Raw genomic sequence first — 14,043 nt, forward strand, 5'->3', positions numbered from 1 at the left:
TCAGTCTGTATACATGGAAGGAGCTGACTCTTACTTGACACTGTTTAAAGATCACATCTTTAGTGGAACTGAGTATCTTCGTAGTGGGATTAGAAAGCAACTTGACCATGCACCCGACCAACACTTTAGACCTTATTTGACTCCATGAGTGTTTGTTTGCCCCTCAGGTGGTTACTTTGGGAAGCCATCTTACTATCCTACTACATCACCATGCCCAGTAGTGTTTGGCTAATCTTCTTTAGAGCCTGTTACACAACCTTTATCATTGGGGCCAAAACTTCCTGCTAGCATGGATACTTTGGTCCACCAGAATTAAAACCTCCACACCCCAAGGCTGCGGGGATAGTGTAATTACAAGGCATGTCATGCAAGCATGAGGACCTGGGTATAGTCTCCACAACCTGTGTTAAAATGCTGGGAATGGTTGCATACACTTGGAATCCTAGTACTAAGGAATCCGGTGGATACCAGTGGCTCCCTGGCTAGCCAGCCTAACCTAATTGAAGGGCCCAAAATCAAGGTGGCTGGTGCCTGAGGAATGACACATGAGGTTGACCTTTGACCACATGCACATGCTAACACACACACACGAACATAAATACCCTCCTACCACCATCACTATGGCACGCACATGTTTCAGTTGAAGCATAGCTTTGTGTCACCATTGAAGGGATGAAATGGCAAAAGGAAGTGTGGTACAGTGATACTGGTCAACTGGCTCTGAGGAAAATCTCCAAAGAGGGATGAGCCAGCTCTGTGGGAGGCAATGGCAGAATACTTGGAAGAACAATAGCCATTTGACTAGGGAAGAGAAGGTGGTTGGTGGAACACAAGAGCGTGTCTTTATACTCCCTCTGCACTTAGGCTGCCTCCAATCAGTGAGGACTTCAGCTGTGGACCTACTATGAGCAAACTCGCCAAAGCTCCATATGACACAGACTTACTCTAAAGAATCCCGGAGTCCAGAGAGTGAAGGGCAGCATCTGTAGCCACTCCTTCAACTGCCAAGAGTAGAATTTCAGCTTCTATCCTAATTCTCACACTGTCTGAATGTACAGCGGAGTCCTCGGCTTTGACAATCCAGGCCTATAAGAGGAGTTTTGATCAAATAATCCCACTGTGATGCTGCCGATTATGACACCTAGGCAGGACAAAGAGAGAAGCCCCACATCAATTATAGAGAAGTATCTGTGGAGTTAGACTTTTGAACTTCCTGGGCTCTTCCTGAGCCAGCCCCTTATAAAAATCAAAAACTCTGTGTTTATTTCCTCTCAGACTTATATAGTATAGTCCGTGGTAAAGCCTGAAGATCCACTGTGGGGGTGGGGGAGGGTCCCCATTCTTGCCCTGCGAAATGTGAGTAATCACCCTGGGGATTTAGGAGAGCACAGAGTGAGCTGATGCATGCATGTTTCTAGATCACGCCTGGCACTGTTTAAACCTGCTCTATTATTAATTTTAGGACACCATCTCACGAGTCCCAGGCTGTTACTGGGTTCAGGGTTTAGCTGACATCAGAGCGACTCAGATCCCAGTTGTTGAGATGGCAGGACTGGGCATACTGTGCCCCAGGAAGGCATGTGTCCGTTAGTCAGCTTGGTTTCTTCACTGAGCTTGTGTGAGACTCAGCTCCCACCTAGACCCTTGAGTCACTGTCCATGTGACCAGAAAAGTCGGGCAGGCTCTCTCAACATGGGGACAAAGGCTTCAATGCACCCTCAAAGTCACTAAGGTGTTCCAACTTACTCTCTCCCTCATCTCCACTCTTACCAGCTTCTGTGTTCCTAGAGAATTTCGGTGCCAGGGTGACAGTAAGGGGTTTAGAAAGAGGAGCAGAGCCACGCTTCCACTCAGAGAAGGTTATCAGGGTATTGGGTATGTTTGGAGTCTGGAATCTGATGCAACCTGCTGCATCCTGTCTAAGGAGATCTTATGAAGTAGAACATCTATCCAAGAATTGAGGATTCCAGAGATGAATTCTAGGAGCCAACTTACAAAAGACATGAAAGATCCCTTCTGTGGGCAAACGGGCTAACCTTATAGGTCTTCAGTGAACTCTCGCTCATTGGTGAATCCCTTGTGTTGAGGAGAAAATAGACGTGGATCTGGGAACAAGGTTGACACACATTTCTTACATATTGACAAGGAATTGCTGCTATCTGAGAAAGAGGCTGGGCAGCCTATTGGAAGGCTGGCTGGGGACTGCTTCAGAAGTCCTAGGAGGCCCCAAGGCTGAGGTTTCTCCCCGTGGGCAGGTTGATGGGCAAATGCACCAGGACCATTGCTGGCTGCCATTGCGTTTTGGCATTCACGGACTCTGAAGGATCTGCATACTCTAACTGATCTTACTCCTGCATAATCTTTTCTTTTTCTCCTGCTTTGCTGCCTGTTTCTTTTTTTGTTATCAGAGGAAGAAGAAATGCTCGAACCAGGAACCAGGTATTTACTAGCTAGGCCCATGAGCCCCATGCAAATAGTAGGTCCAAAGCCTTCTAGAGAAGGTCCACATTCCCCGTTGCTTGATGGGCCTGTCTCTTATCCTCTCCCCAGATGCAGCATCAGCAGGTGGGGGGTGTGGCAGAGCCAAGAGCCCACCAAGTTACTAGCCTTCTGGGGAGGCTCGTGATCTAATATGGCCCTTTTAAAAGAAAGTTTTGTTTTGTTTTTTAAATGATACTCATGATGTGACCTAACATCATGATGTAAAGTAACACAGTCCACCCAGTTTTAGGACTCTGAAAAAAACCCTGACCTTGCCCAACCCTAGGAACTGTAGACTAATCTAGAAAGGTGTGATTGAATGTCCTTTCACATTCTATGCATAACTATTTAAATTGCATCCCATTAAGTCTTTTCAATTGAAGTTGGCCATCAGATGGCCAATGTCTGATATTAGCATCTACTAGAACTTCTCCACATACCATGCTTACTGTTAAGCAAAATACCTGGATAGTTGAGACATTATGACTAAGATTCACCTTCCCTTCTTTGAGCCTCCCAGGGCTTGTAAGGGACAGGGCTTCCTCACCCAAAATGTGTTCTCAGTTCTGACACAGGACAACCTCAGTAATGGGGAAAGGCATTGATCCTGCCTCTTCATCCCCAAGCCCCAGGAAAAGATGCTGAGTTTGGGCTAAGTGTAGTTGGGAGAAGGCAGGTCATCCTTCAAGGTCAGACTCCAGCCACCTCCACACACTGGCTTCCATCTCTCCTGCCCCCAGTGTGCCTGTCAAGCTGAGCCCAGTTCCTTGCCAGATGGGTAAGAAGAGAGAGCATTTCTTTGAATTAATCCTAGCTATGCCTTCTTCTGCACTTAACCGAAGGCTGTATGGTAACTATTCCTGGAGACTAGAGTTAGCAGTTCCTTGCTTGGTTTCTTACTAATCACGTGGTACTAATCTTCTGGCTTGACTTGATCATTGTGTTTGCGATGTCTTTCCTGTGGTTGGATGCCAAGCCTGATAAAACTCACTTTCTTTTTTGTCTTTCCTTAAGGATTCAGGACAGGCTATACCACTTGTAGTCGAGAGCTGTATCCGATTCATCAATTTATATGGTAAGCGCTGTCTCAGCTCAGTGTGTTCAGTTCACTGTGGAATAGTGCTGGACTGTTCTGGGAGAAAATGATATTCTCAGTCACCTTGGAAGACTTCTGTCCTCGCTCTGCTCCAGGGAATGGCTGTTACTCAGAATGCTGTCTTTGGAGTCTGCATGTCTGTGTCCGGGGTGAGAGAAGGAAGGTTGTGTGAGGGGCCCAGCACATCTGGTCATGGGGCAGTACTGATGACATGGACAGAAAGACTATTCCAGCTCTGTCCTCACTTACAGTCAATCAGGTTGATAGATTGTGAACTCCATGAAGGGAATGGTGTCGGGAATTTGTTAACTATGGAGAACTTGTGTTTAACTTACTCATTCACCTCAGAATGTAACAGGATCCATTTGGGCTGTGAGGAATGTAGGAGCAATAGAGGCAAACACTTTGTCGTCCCTGCAGGCCTAACATTCTGGAAAAAGCAAGGAAATCAACAGCAGAAAAAAGAATTGTAGTCACCCTTTGGCATCTCTAGGGATTAGATATAGGCCTGCAGACTGCCAGCCAGATCAGCAGAGCTAAGGTCCAGTGTATAAAATGCTATGGCTTTTACCCACCACCCATGTATTCTTCCCATAGCCAGTGAGTCACGCAGAGAGACAGATAGGACCAAGTCCTCTGTAAATGCTCTGGAAATAATAATATTGTTTGGGACTAGTAAAACAATATCTATACATATCTAATAGAGATACAACTTTTTCTTGAATTTTCAAGCTGTTGTTATTTGAGCCACTAAATATAGTAGCTCATGGATATAATAGACTGTAATATCATGCCTCATAGTAACTCTACCATATGACTAGTTAAAAGAAGTATAGACAGTGACTTTGGGGGTAGGCTGCTTGACCAAAATGGGAGAAGAGCCCCAAGGAGAGCATCCATGCAGCTGGGGTGGGGAGAGTGGGGAATGGCAGTGGTGGTTAGGGATAATGTCCCAGAAGGGTGGGAGATGACTCTGGGGTGGTAGGAATACTAAACAAAGCCACACTTGTGGGTGTATATGCCTTTCATCTCAGCATTAGGGAGACTGAGGCAGAAGGATCACCGAGAGTTGGAGGCTGGCCTGAGCTACCTAGTAAGTTCGAGGTCAGCCTGGGCATATCATGTCACAACTTACTATCCGTGTGCATACCTTGTTTAGCAGTGAGCATGACACATGAAGGAGTTTTAGAAGCTCATGGTGTCAGCCCCTGGTCTTCTAGTGGCTAAGCCTTAGTGTGGAAGGCTTAAAGAGTACACAAAAACAAAACAAAGCAAAAACCCAAAAACTAACAACCAAAGCGCATTATATGTCCTAGCCAAATGTCCACTAAATCCTTACTTTTAAGGGGAAACAATAAATTGTAGCATGAAGAATTGTTCTACCTAAGACAACTAAGACAGGAAAAGGTACCCAGTGTCTGCAGTAATTTCCATTTGAGAGAGGCTGGCCCTCTGGTTCCTACAATTGTGTGGGTCACTGTTTGGTCCTCAGAGCTGCAGGGTATCAGGGACTCCACTGCTTTGCTATTGTTTCTTAGAAACGCTAAAAAATAAGAAAAGAAAGAAAAGGAAGGAAGGAAGGAAAAGAAAGGAAGGAGGGAAAGAAAGAAAGAGAAATAGATTAAGGAAGGAAGGAAGGAAGGAAGGAAGGAAGGAAGGAAGGAAGGAAGGAAGGAAGGAAGGAAGGAAGAGTGAGCAGCCATGCTGCTTTTTAACATTGAGTTCACACTTTTTTATTTTTTCTTTCTTGGAAAGGGGTGTTGTTCTGTAGCCCTGGCTATCCTTGAGCTCTGTAAAATCCTCCTGCCTCAGTTTTAGTCTTGAAAATGCTGGAACTGTAATATGAGCAATTCTGCTCATATTAAGAGGAGCTAACCAGTTTATTGTATTTACTGATTTTGGGCACTGGGGACCTAACCCAGGGCCTAGTGTCCACAAGACAAAGCACTCTGCCACTGAGCTATGCCTCAAACTCTCTGACTCCCCAATCCCAGGCCAGGATGTACTCTGAAGTTTAGGTTTTCTAAAGGCCAGAGATTACCCATGTGGGAGGGAAGGAATAGTTAATAGCATTTTCCTTCAGACCCAGGAGCAAGTTCAAGGCATGAGACTCTGCATGTATCTGAGTATTTGGGCCAGTTGCCAGCTGTAGTTCATCGTCAAGGCTCATTTGAAGTTTCAACTAAGAGCTTGTCACCAGGAATGGCTACTATAAAAGATGGGAAAAGAAAGAGATAACACGGGAGAGAATTGTCAATAAGTCCCTTGGCCACATGAAGTCTAGGCCTCGTGTTATTTACATTTACTGTTTGCTTGTGTTGTTATTTCTTTTTTAGGACTCCAGCAGCAGGGAATATTCAGAGTTCCAGGGTCTCAAGTTGAAGTCAATGACATCAAGAATTCCTTTGAGAGAGGTGAGTGTGGACTGACCACCTCACTTATGGTCAGGAGAAGCCAGGGTTAACACATGTCTCAGAGCCAGTAGTGTACAGGGGCCCTGGGCCCACGCTGGCTTTCAAGAGCTGTGTGTTCATCCTTTTCTTAACTTTGTATTCCACAACATAGTGATGGTAGCTGGAAATCAGCCATACTGGGAGTGTTTACCCCACAGAAACTGGCAAACCCCAAACTCCTTTTTAGCAGTTCTCCTTTAAACATCCAGCTCTTTCCCCTTCCCCCTTTACTGCATGATGAACATCTTAATCCCACGTTCTACATACAAACATATTGAGTGTTGGCATTAGACACAAGTGAGAAGTTTCACACTTGCCCTCATGGGCCATAGTCAAGATGTATACACACAAATTATACCTTGTCAAATTACCATCACGCTGTGGGTGCAAACTCAGGTGGATTTTTATGTAGATAGTTGAGCTCATTCCCAAGACATCAAAATTCTAAAATCCCAAAGCTTCTGGCCCCACCCATATTAGTGTTTGATAGTTTTATTGCTTGATCTTATTTATTTTTAAAATAGTGTCTAGGCTAGCCTTAAACTCTTGCTGATACTCCTGTCTCTACTTTCCAACTACTGAGGTTACAGGTGTGAGCTATCATGCCTGACTTTCCACATACTGTGTATGTGTGTTTACATGTTTGTGTGAGTGTATGTATGTACAGGTATACATATGCATTTATATGTGTAGGGTGGTTGTGTGTGTGTGTTTGAATGTGCAAAGCTGGTATGCTTGTGGAGGCCAGAGGAATGCACAGAAGTTTCTGTCCCACCTGGTCCCACATCTCTTCAGTCCCAAAGAAACACACAGAGGTTTATAGTAATTATAAACTGTTTGGCCTGTTAGTTCAGGCTTATTATTAACTACCTCTTACAACTTAAATTAACCCAGAATTCTTATCAATGATTAGCCATGAGGCTTGGTACCTTTTCTCAGTGAGGCATTCTCACCTTGCTTCCTCTATGTCTGGCTGGTGACTGCATCTCTGCCTTTTCTCTTCCCAGAATTCTCCTAGTCTGGTTGCCCCTCCTATACTTCCTACCTGGCTACTGGCCAGTCAGCATTTTATTAAACTGATACAAGTGACCAATCTTTACAGGGTACATGAGCATTGCCCTACAGTACAGATGTGTCATCCATAGCTGCCACCTTGTTTTTTAAGTCAGGGTATTTCTCACTGGCCTAGAACTCATCAACTAGGAAAGGATGGCTGGTCAGTAAGCCCCACGGACCTGACTGACCTTACCTCCTCAGCACTGGGATTTCAAGGGCATGCCATTGTGCTTGACTGGTTTTTGTTTGTTTTATTTTTATACTTTTTTTTGACTTTTTTATACAGATGGATTTAGGGGATTAAACTCAAGCCCTTAAGCATGGCAAGAACTTTATCAACTAAGCCATCTCCCAGGCTGCTTTTCATTACGTTTTGGGATAGAGTCTCAGATAGCCCAGGTTATCATGAGCTACCATCCTGGGCCTCCCAGACCCTGTTGTCTTAGTTAGGATTTTTATTGTTGTGATAAAATACTATGGCCAAAAGCAACTTGAGAAGGAAAGAATTTATTTCATCTTACCACTCTCAGGTCACACTCCATCAACTGGGAGAAACCAGGGTAGAAACCCAAAACAGCAACCTGGAGGCAGAGCTGAAACAGGCCCTTGAGAAATGCTGCTTACTAGCTTGCTCAGCCTGCTTTCTTAGACAACCCAGAATCACCTACCAGAAGTAGCATCACCCACAATGGACTGGGCCCTTCCACATCAATCACTAATTAAGGTCAAGCTTATGGAAGTGTTTCCTCTTCCCATATAACATTAGGTATATCAAGCTGATAACCTGTGAATAAAGGCTGCTCATCTTGAGTTACAGTTGCTTACTGGTGACTCTCCATTGGGCTTTACAGTGGTGTCTGGGAGGAAGAACCTACAACCAAGTTTGGCATGTTTCTATGTATAAAGGAAGCTACTTCTTAGGAAAGTTGGAAAAACTTCTAAAATAGTTTTTGTTTTTCCAATGCACTGTTTTTTGGTGTTTTTTTTGTTTGTTTTTGTTTTTTGTTTTTGTTGGTTTGTTTTGGCAACTTATACAATAGGAAGAATCAGCCATATATTTTCCTGTCCCCCTCCACTTTCCCACTTCAATTAATCAAGGATATAACACAGAGGTGGTAAGGCAGGATGGAAACACATGATTGGCTGAGTGCAGCGTCCCTTTTCCTCAGAATTGCTGATGAGGATAGGTGGCCAGTGACAGTGTCCTGCAAAGGAGGGACCCACTGTGTCCTAAGAAGCTCACTTATCAAATGTCTACCTTTATCTTCATAGTGCCTAGCTTACTGCCACAGCAGAACTGGAAATTCAGCTTTTTTTTTTATTTAAGGAAAGTATTCAGACATCTTGATCCCTGGCTCTAGGGCCAAGCCCTTCACTGGCCATCCCACATCCTGGAAGACCAGAATGCCATGGGCAGTATGCCATGGGCAGAGCTGGAGAAGACGGCCTTCTTAAGAGAATGTCATAGCAGGAGTACAAAGATGTGACTCCAGTGAGGGAAACCACACCCAAGATGACCCAGTGTGCCCACTTCCAGGAACTGCGGGGAGACCTGCCTCCAGACATACAAATGCACACATGCAGGGTGTTCCCCATGGCAGTGTTTATCACAGCAGGCGACTTAAAGAAGTCAAATGTGGGGCTGGTGGGATGGCTCTATGGATGAAAGCATTTGTTTCTAAGCCTAATGACCCAAGTTTGGTTCCTGGGTTCCATATGGCAGAAAAAATGACTTCTGCAAGTTGTCCTCTGACTTCCAGGTGTGTGCCTTGTTACATATACAAATAGCTGAGGTAATAACTATAATTTAATAATTAAGTTCAAGACCTATAAGAGGTCAAGTGAGTGGAGTGTGGCCTCCCTATGTGACAGGGTTCTTCACCACCATTAGGAAGGAAGAAGACTTCTGGGAAGTAATTTGAGAGATTTCCAGGATTTGTTGTTGAAGCTAAGGAATAAGTTTCTGTAGGAGTGAATGGCATTCTGGGGAAGAAGTAGGGGTCAGTAAAGAAGACAGACACCTGTCCCCATGTGTAGGGTGCTGGCTCACGAACCCCACTAGAAGACAGGAAACCAACAGTGCTCAAGTGTATTTCTGAAATGTAGCATTTTTATTGACCCACACCACAGATACATCCACCCATCCTCTGTAGATGACTCACGATGCTCAGCGCAATAGAAACACCATATAAGTGGTGGGTAAACCATTGTTTAGGGAAGAGAGACAAAAACCCAAACAAACCAAGTTTGCATGGGTTGAGTGCAATAGAATCTCTTTTGTGTGTGTGTCTGTGTGTCTGTGTGTGTAATGCACACGGAGGCCAAAAGTCAATATTAAATGTCTTTCTTCTTCATCTGCATGTGTTTGAGACCCAGCCTCTCACTGAATCTGGAGCTTGCCAGTTGGCTAGCCTAGCTGGCCTATGAGCTTCAGGGATTCTCCTTTCTGCCCCTCCTCAGTACTGGATTGCACACACTACCAAATCTGTCTTTTTATATGGATGCTACGGATCAAACTCAGGAGCTCATGTTGTGTAGCAAGCCATCCGCTGACCCATTTCCCTAAACCCCAGAGGCAACCTTCTCTTGAAAATATGTTCATTAGCTTTTGTTGAATCCACAAATGTGCAACTTGTTTGTCGGGAATCCTGACTGCACATGCATTTGTTTATCTGCCGCAGAAGGAAACACAATAGACAAGTCAGACTAAGAAAATGGTGATGTACAAGGTGTTAGGGAAAGGGTAAAATTGGACCTTCTTGCTGAGAAACTTTAAACTTTTGGGGGCTGAGGGGATGAGGGCCTGAGTTCAGATGCCCAGCATCCACATAGAAGCCAGGCATAGCAGTTCTTGATATTCTACTGCTGGAGAGCCCAGGCAAGTGGCTATCTGGAGCTCCCTGACCAGCCAGTCTCACTGAATCAGTGAGCTCCCAGGGTAACAAGATGAGAGCCGTTACTGGAGACTGACTCCACGGGGTGTGTCATGCTGACCACAGAGACTCAGACAGGCTTAGAGAGGTAGGGCTTCTATTCTTACTTTGCAGGTCTCATGTTTGTTACAAAAAGGAAATACCTTTGTGGTGTTTAAAGAAAAAAAAAAGGCTACCACCTTACCTGGCGTCTGTGTCACCACTAGCAGGGCACACACGACATATGTGTCTCTATATTCTTACCCAAAGTAGTCAACCTGAATCAGGTCATGAGGAAAACAAGAGAAAGCCAGAATATGAGGTAGTCCTGTCTGCTACAAGACAGAAAGGAGTACATCATCAAACACAAACTTAGCACTCAAAAAACATTGGCATTTATTTTATATTTATAAAACCAAAAAGGTGGCCGGCCTTCAAGCCAGGCACGCTGGCGGGACACCTTAAATCTCAGCATTTGGGAGCAGAAGCAAAAGGATTGTCCCAAGTTCCAGGTCATCCAGGGATACATGGAGACCATGCCTCAAACAAACAAAAAGAACAACTGCCAACTACCAAATGAATTGTGGGAACTCAGAATAGCACTTGTATTTTAAAAACAAAATTCCATGACAGACATAGTGGGTGGAGTTTGAATGTGGGCTGTGTACAGTGTTATTTTTGGAAGGATTGTCTCTTTCTTGGTTTAGATAAAGTTATCATTGTTAGCTGAGAATATCCTGATTCTTAAGAGAAATGTGTTATGATGTCCAAAGTTCTCTAATCTTTGAGCCATGATGTATATGATAAAGAGAAAACTCAGGAGAGGGATTAATAAAAGGGGATCAACATGCATGATTGGATGCTTATCTCTTTTCTGGGGATTTGAACATTTTCTAATAATAAATTCAAAGCATGCAGAGACTGAGGATCACAGGTTCTCAGGCTTGCCCCATCCTTTTCCCCTCCTATCCAGGCTGGCCAGGTCACCTCCAGTGTTGGAAAGAGATTCTCCTTCCTCACCAGCCTAAACCATTGTCTCCACACAGGTGAAGACCCCCTCGTGGATGACCAAAATGAGCGAGATATCAATTCAGTCGCTGGTGTTTTAAAGCTGTATTTCCGAGGCCTGGAAAACCCACTCTTTCCTAAGGAAAGGTTTCAAGATTTGATATCTACTATTAGTAAGTATTTTCCAGGTGGACAACCCATTGCCCCACAGGTCTTTACAGAAGTTGCAGGGCTGGCTCTTTATCCTGCCAGGCACGGGAGAGGGACACTATGAGAGAAGTCTGGTCCTCAGAGTGCTCCAAGACCCAGCTGTATAGATAGCACAATGGACTGATGGACATGGTGCATTCATGTACAACAGAGCTAAGAGAAGAGGTATAGAGGAGCCTGGGGTCAGAGTAGACCTGTGCAGGGGATGTGGATAAGCCTTCCAAGAGGAGGGGACACTGGAAGACCTGGAAGGGTTGGGGACAGTGGACCCCTTGGGTCAACAGTGCATGGTGCAAGAGGTTGGTACAGTTGCAAGACAAGTAGGTATGAACGTCTTTGAAGGACCCCACAGCTTTGTCTTTGGGTGGTAGGAATCTGTGGAAGGCTTAGGGATCAGGTCAGCAGACAAGAGAAATGGTGACAGTCAACTGCCTGGGAGATCATCTTTACCCCGCTAGTCATAAGAGTGCTTGACTGATGGAGGAGATACTGGCAGTTCCTGGGATGGGAGAGAAGGAAGGCCATGCTTAAGCCCTCATGTTTTCTTTCTTTGTTCACCACATTTCTCAGTGTTTCCTTCCTGCTCATCTTTTAAGATCTATGCCAAACTCTAAACCAAACTCTAAATCCCAGTACACAAAGACTCCATGTCACTGACTTAGCCAGTATCATTAGACCAGATCCCCATAACTCAGAACCTTGTGCAGGACAATGAGTGGATAAGGAGGGAAATCCCAGCATAGATCATGACTGTGCCTGACCAAAGTCTCATGGTGAGAGGGTCTCTTCTGTTCTGTCTACGGCTCTGAGTATGGCATAGAGAATCCTTCACACATCAACCTCTGTCCAAATGCAATCGCCAGGGTCATCTTTGAAAGCCTTTGTCGTTTAGTGGCACCCCTTGCATTTGTTGAGCAGTAGCTCCCCTTCTGTGCTCTTGATTGCCAGAGTTGCAGTTATCCCCCAGTTGACTGCAGTGCGGGGTTTTGAATAGGAAATCCTAGAAATACTAAGTTTTAAGCGACCTTCATCCCATGCACTGCTCTAACTGTTCTCATTCATTGTTGACTGCTAGTACCTTCCTGTGTCTATTTCATGAGGTAAATTTTCCCAAAGGTGTGTATGCTAAAGGATATGGTACAGATTGGTTCCCTGCCTTCGGCATGTCTTAGAACATAGCCCCGCCGTTACATATTTGTATGCTCTTTCCTAGTTATAACAAAGGATTGTCCATTTTTTCTTATAACAGAATGATAAAAGTTCTTTAAAAAAAAAACAGAGAGGTGGCTCAGAGGTTAAGAGTACTGGCTGCTTTTTCAGAGGTCCTGAGTTCAATTTCTGGCAACCACTTAGTGGCTCACAACCATCTAGAATGAGATCTAGTGTCCTCTTCTGACCTGCAGGCAGAACGTTGTATATATAATAACTAAATCTAAATCTAAAAAAATACAATGTAGTTAATAACCAAAGAGGGGGTACCTGGCATGGATGACTGACAGGTGGGTCTGGAGGACTTGTAAAGAGGCAGTGGAATTTATGCATAAAATACTGACTAATATCTTACTTGGGTGAAACTTCCTCCAGCCAGGTCTTGAAGGTGAGCTAGAGGGATCAATAACCCTGTTGAAATTTAAGGCAAACAACATCTCTCTGCACATGATCCACAGTCAGGGCATATGGGGGCTGCTGCCAGAATGGGCTTCCTTTAGCTATACATCCCACGCAATGCCTTGTCAGGAAACAAGCATTCCAACTTTGGCAATAACACCTCCCAGAGAGGTGTGTCTCCAGATAGTTTTCAGACCCCGGGGGAGAACCGTGGCCAGGAGTTGAAGCAGGCAAGATTGTCTGTAGCTCTGCCATGTTGACTGCTGAGGAGAGCAGTGGCTTTAGGGAGCTGGGATTCTGTGAGGAAAACATCACTGACCTGTGGCATGTTGGCTGGACACACATCATCGGCATCACGCTGATTGTAGTTCCAGGCTGTCAACTCTATAGGTCCTGCTCTGTCTCACAGGCCATGATATCAGCATTTGGCTCTTTAAGGTTCACCTGAGAACCAATCCCAGGTAAGATGCTTGGCATGTGCCAAGCCATCTCGTCAATAAGTCATTCAAGGAGCCTGTGTTTGCACTGTTCTTTTCTGAGTGACTGTGGTGTGCCAGGCCTATGCTGTGGCTGGTGCCTGCCACACATTACTAAACCCCCATCCCTGCCTGTGTCATCAGGACTCCAAGACTGCCAATGACAGAAACGTAAACTATCTGAGACCATACAGCAGCGTATGTCGGTCCCTCTACCAGAACACTTTAGAGCCATCAGTTTTGGATGTCACATGTCCACTCTGGGGTTCGTGTCACTCCCTTGATCCTCAGACAGGATACTCTTTCCTAGCAGTCCCTAGCTGCTCCAGAGTTTCTGCTACCGGAGTTCCAGGTACCTCTCTGTAGATTTCTCCATGGTCTTCTAGACCAGCTCAAGTCCCTGTAACTGATAGAGAAGGTGGGGTCTAGAGATATCTGCTGCCTTGCTTTAAGGGTAACAGGCATCCTGAACCCTCTGTGCCTTACAGAACTGGAGAACCCAGCTGACAGGGTGCACCCAATCCAGCAGATCCTCATCACCCTGCCCCGCGTGGTCATCGTGGTCATGAGATACCTCTTTGCTTTCCTCAATCAGTGAGTACTGGCCCGGGGAGCCCTCCGACTGGCCTCCTGGGGGAGGGGTGTCCCAAGGCTCTTAAAAACGCTACTGTGATAAATCAGAATACAGGAGCTCCCTGCATTTGTGTGGCATCCCACTTTCCCCCACAGAAGAAAGCATGGGG

The 14,043-nt window shown here is 45.2% G+C and overlaps 1 protein-coding gene across 6 annotated transcripts in view; it reads left to right on the plus strand.

Moving 5' to 3' along the window:
- The window catches only part of Srgap3 (SLIT-ROBO Rho GTPase activating protein 3), a 221,796-nt gene that overhangs the window by 186,515 nt on the left and 21,238 nt on the right, over positions 1-14,043 (plus strand). For 4 of the 6 annotated variants that reach the window (XR_012911600.1, XR_012911602.1, XM_075983261.1 and 1 more), the window contains exons 13-16: positions 3,496-3,556; positions 5,914-5,991; positions 11,045-11,179; positions 13,789-13,894. Coding sequence is in view for 3 of the 6 variants with exons in the window: in XM_075983261.1 (XP_075839376.1) it covers positions 3,496-3,556; positions 5,914-5,991; positions 11,045-11,179; positions 13,789-13,894 (380 nt within the window). In the remaining 3 variants the exon portion in view is untranslated. Of the gene's footprint in view, positions 1-2,408; positions 2,440-3,495; positions 3,557-5,913; positions 5,992-11,044; positions 11,180-13,788; positions 13,895-14,043 lie in introns of all 6 variants that reach the window. The other 2 variants (XR_012911601.1, XM_075983259.1) reach the window with 1 other exon arrangement.

This window comes from Microtus pennsylvanicus, chromosome 8, assembly GCF_037038515.1.
Source record: "Microtus pennsylvanicus isolate mMicPen1 chromosome 8, mMicPen1.hap1, whole genome shotgun sequence".
NCBI classification, from domain to species: domain Eukaryota; kingdom Metazoa; phylum Chordata; class Mammalia; order Rodentia; family Cricetidae; genus Microtus; species Microtus pennsylvanicus.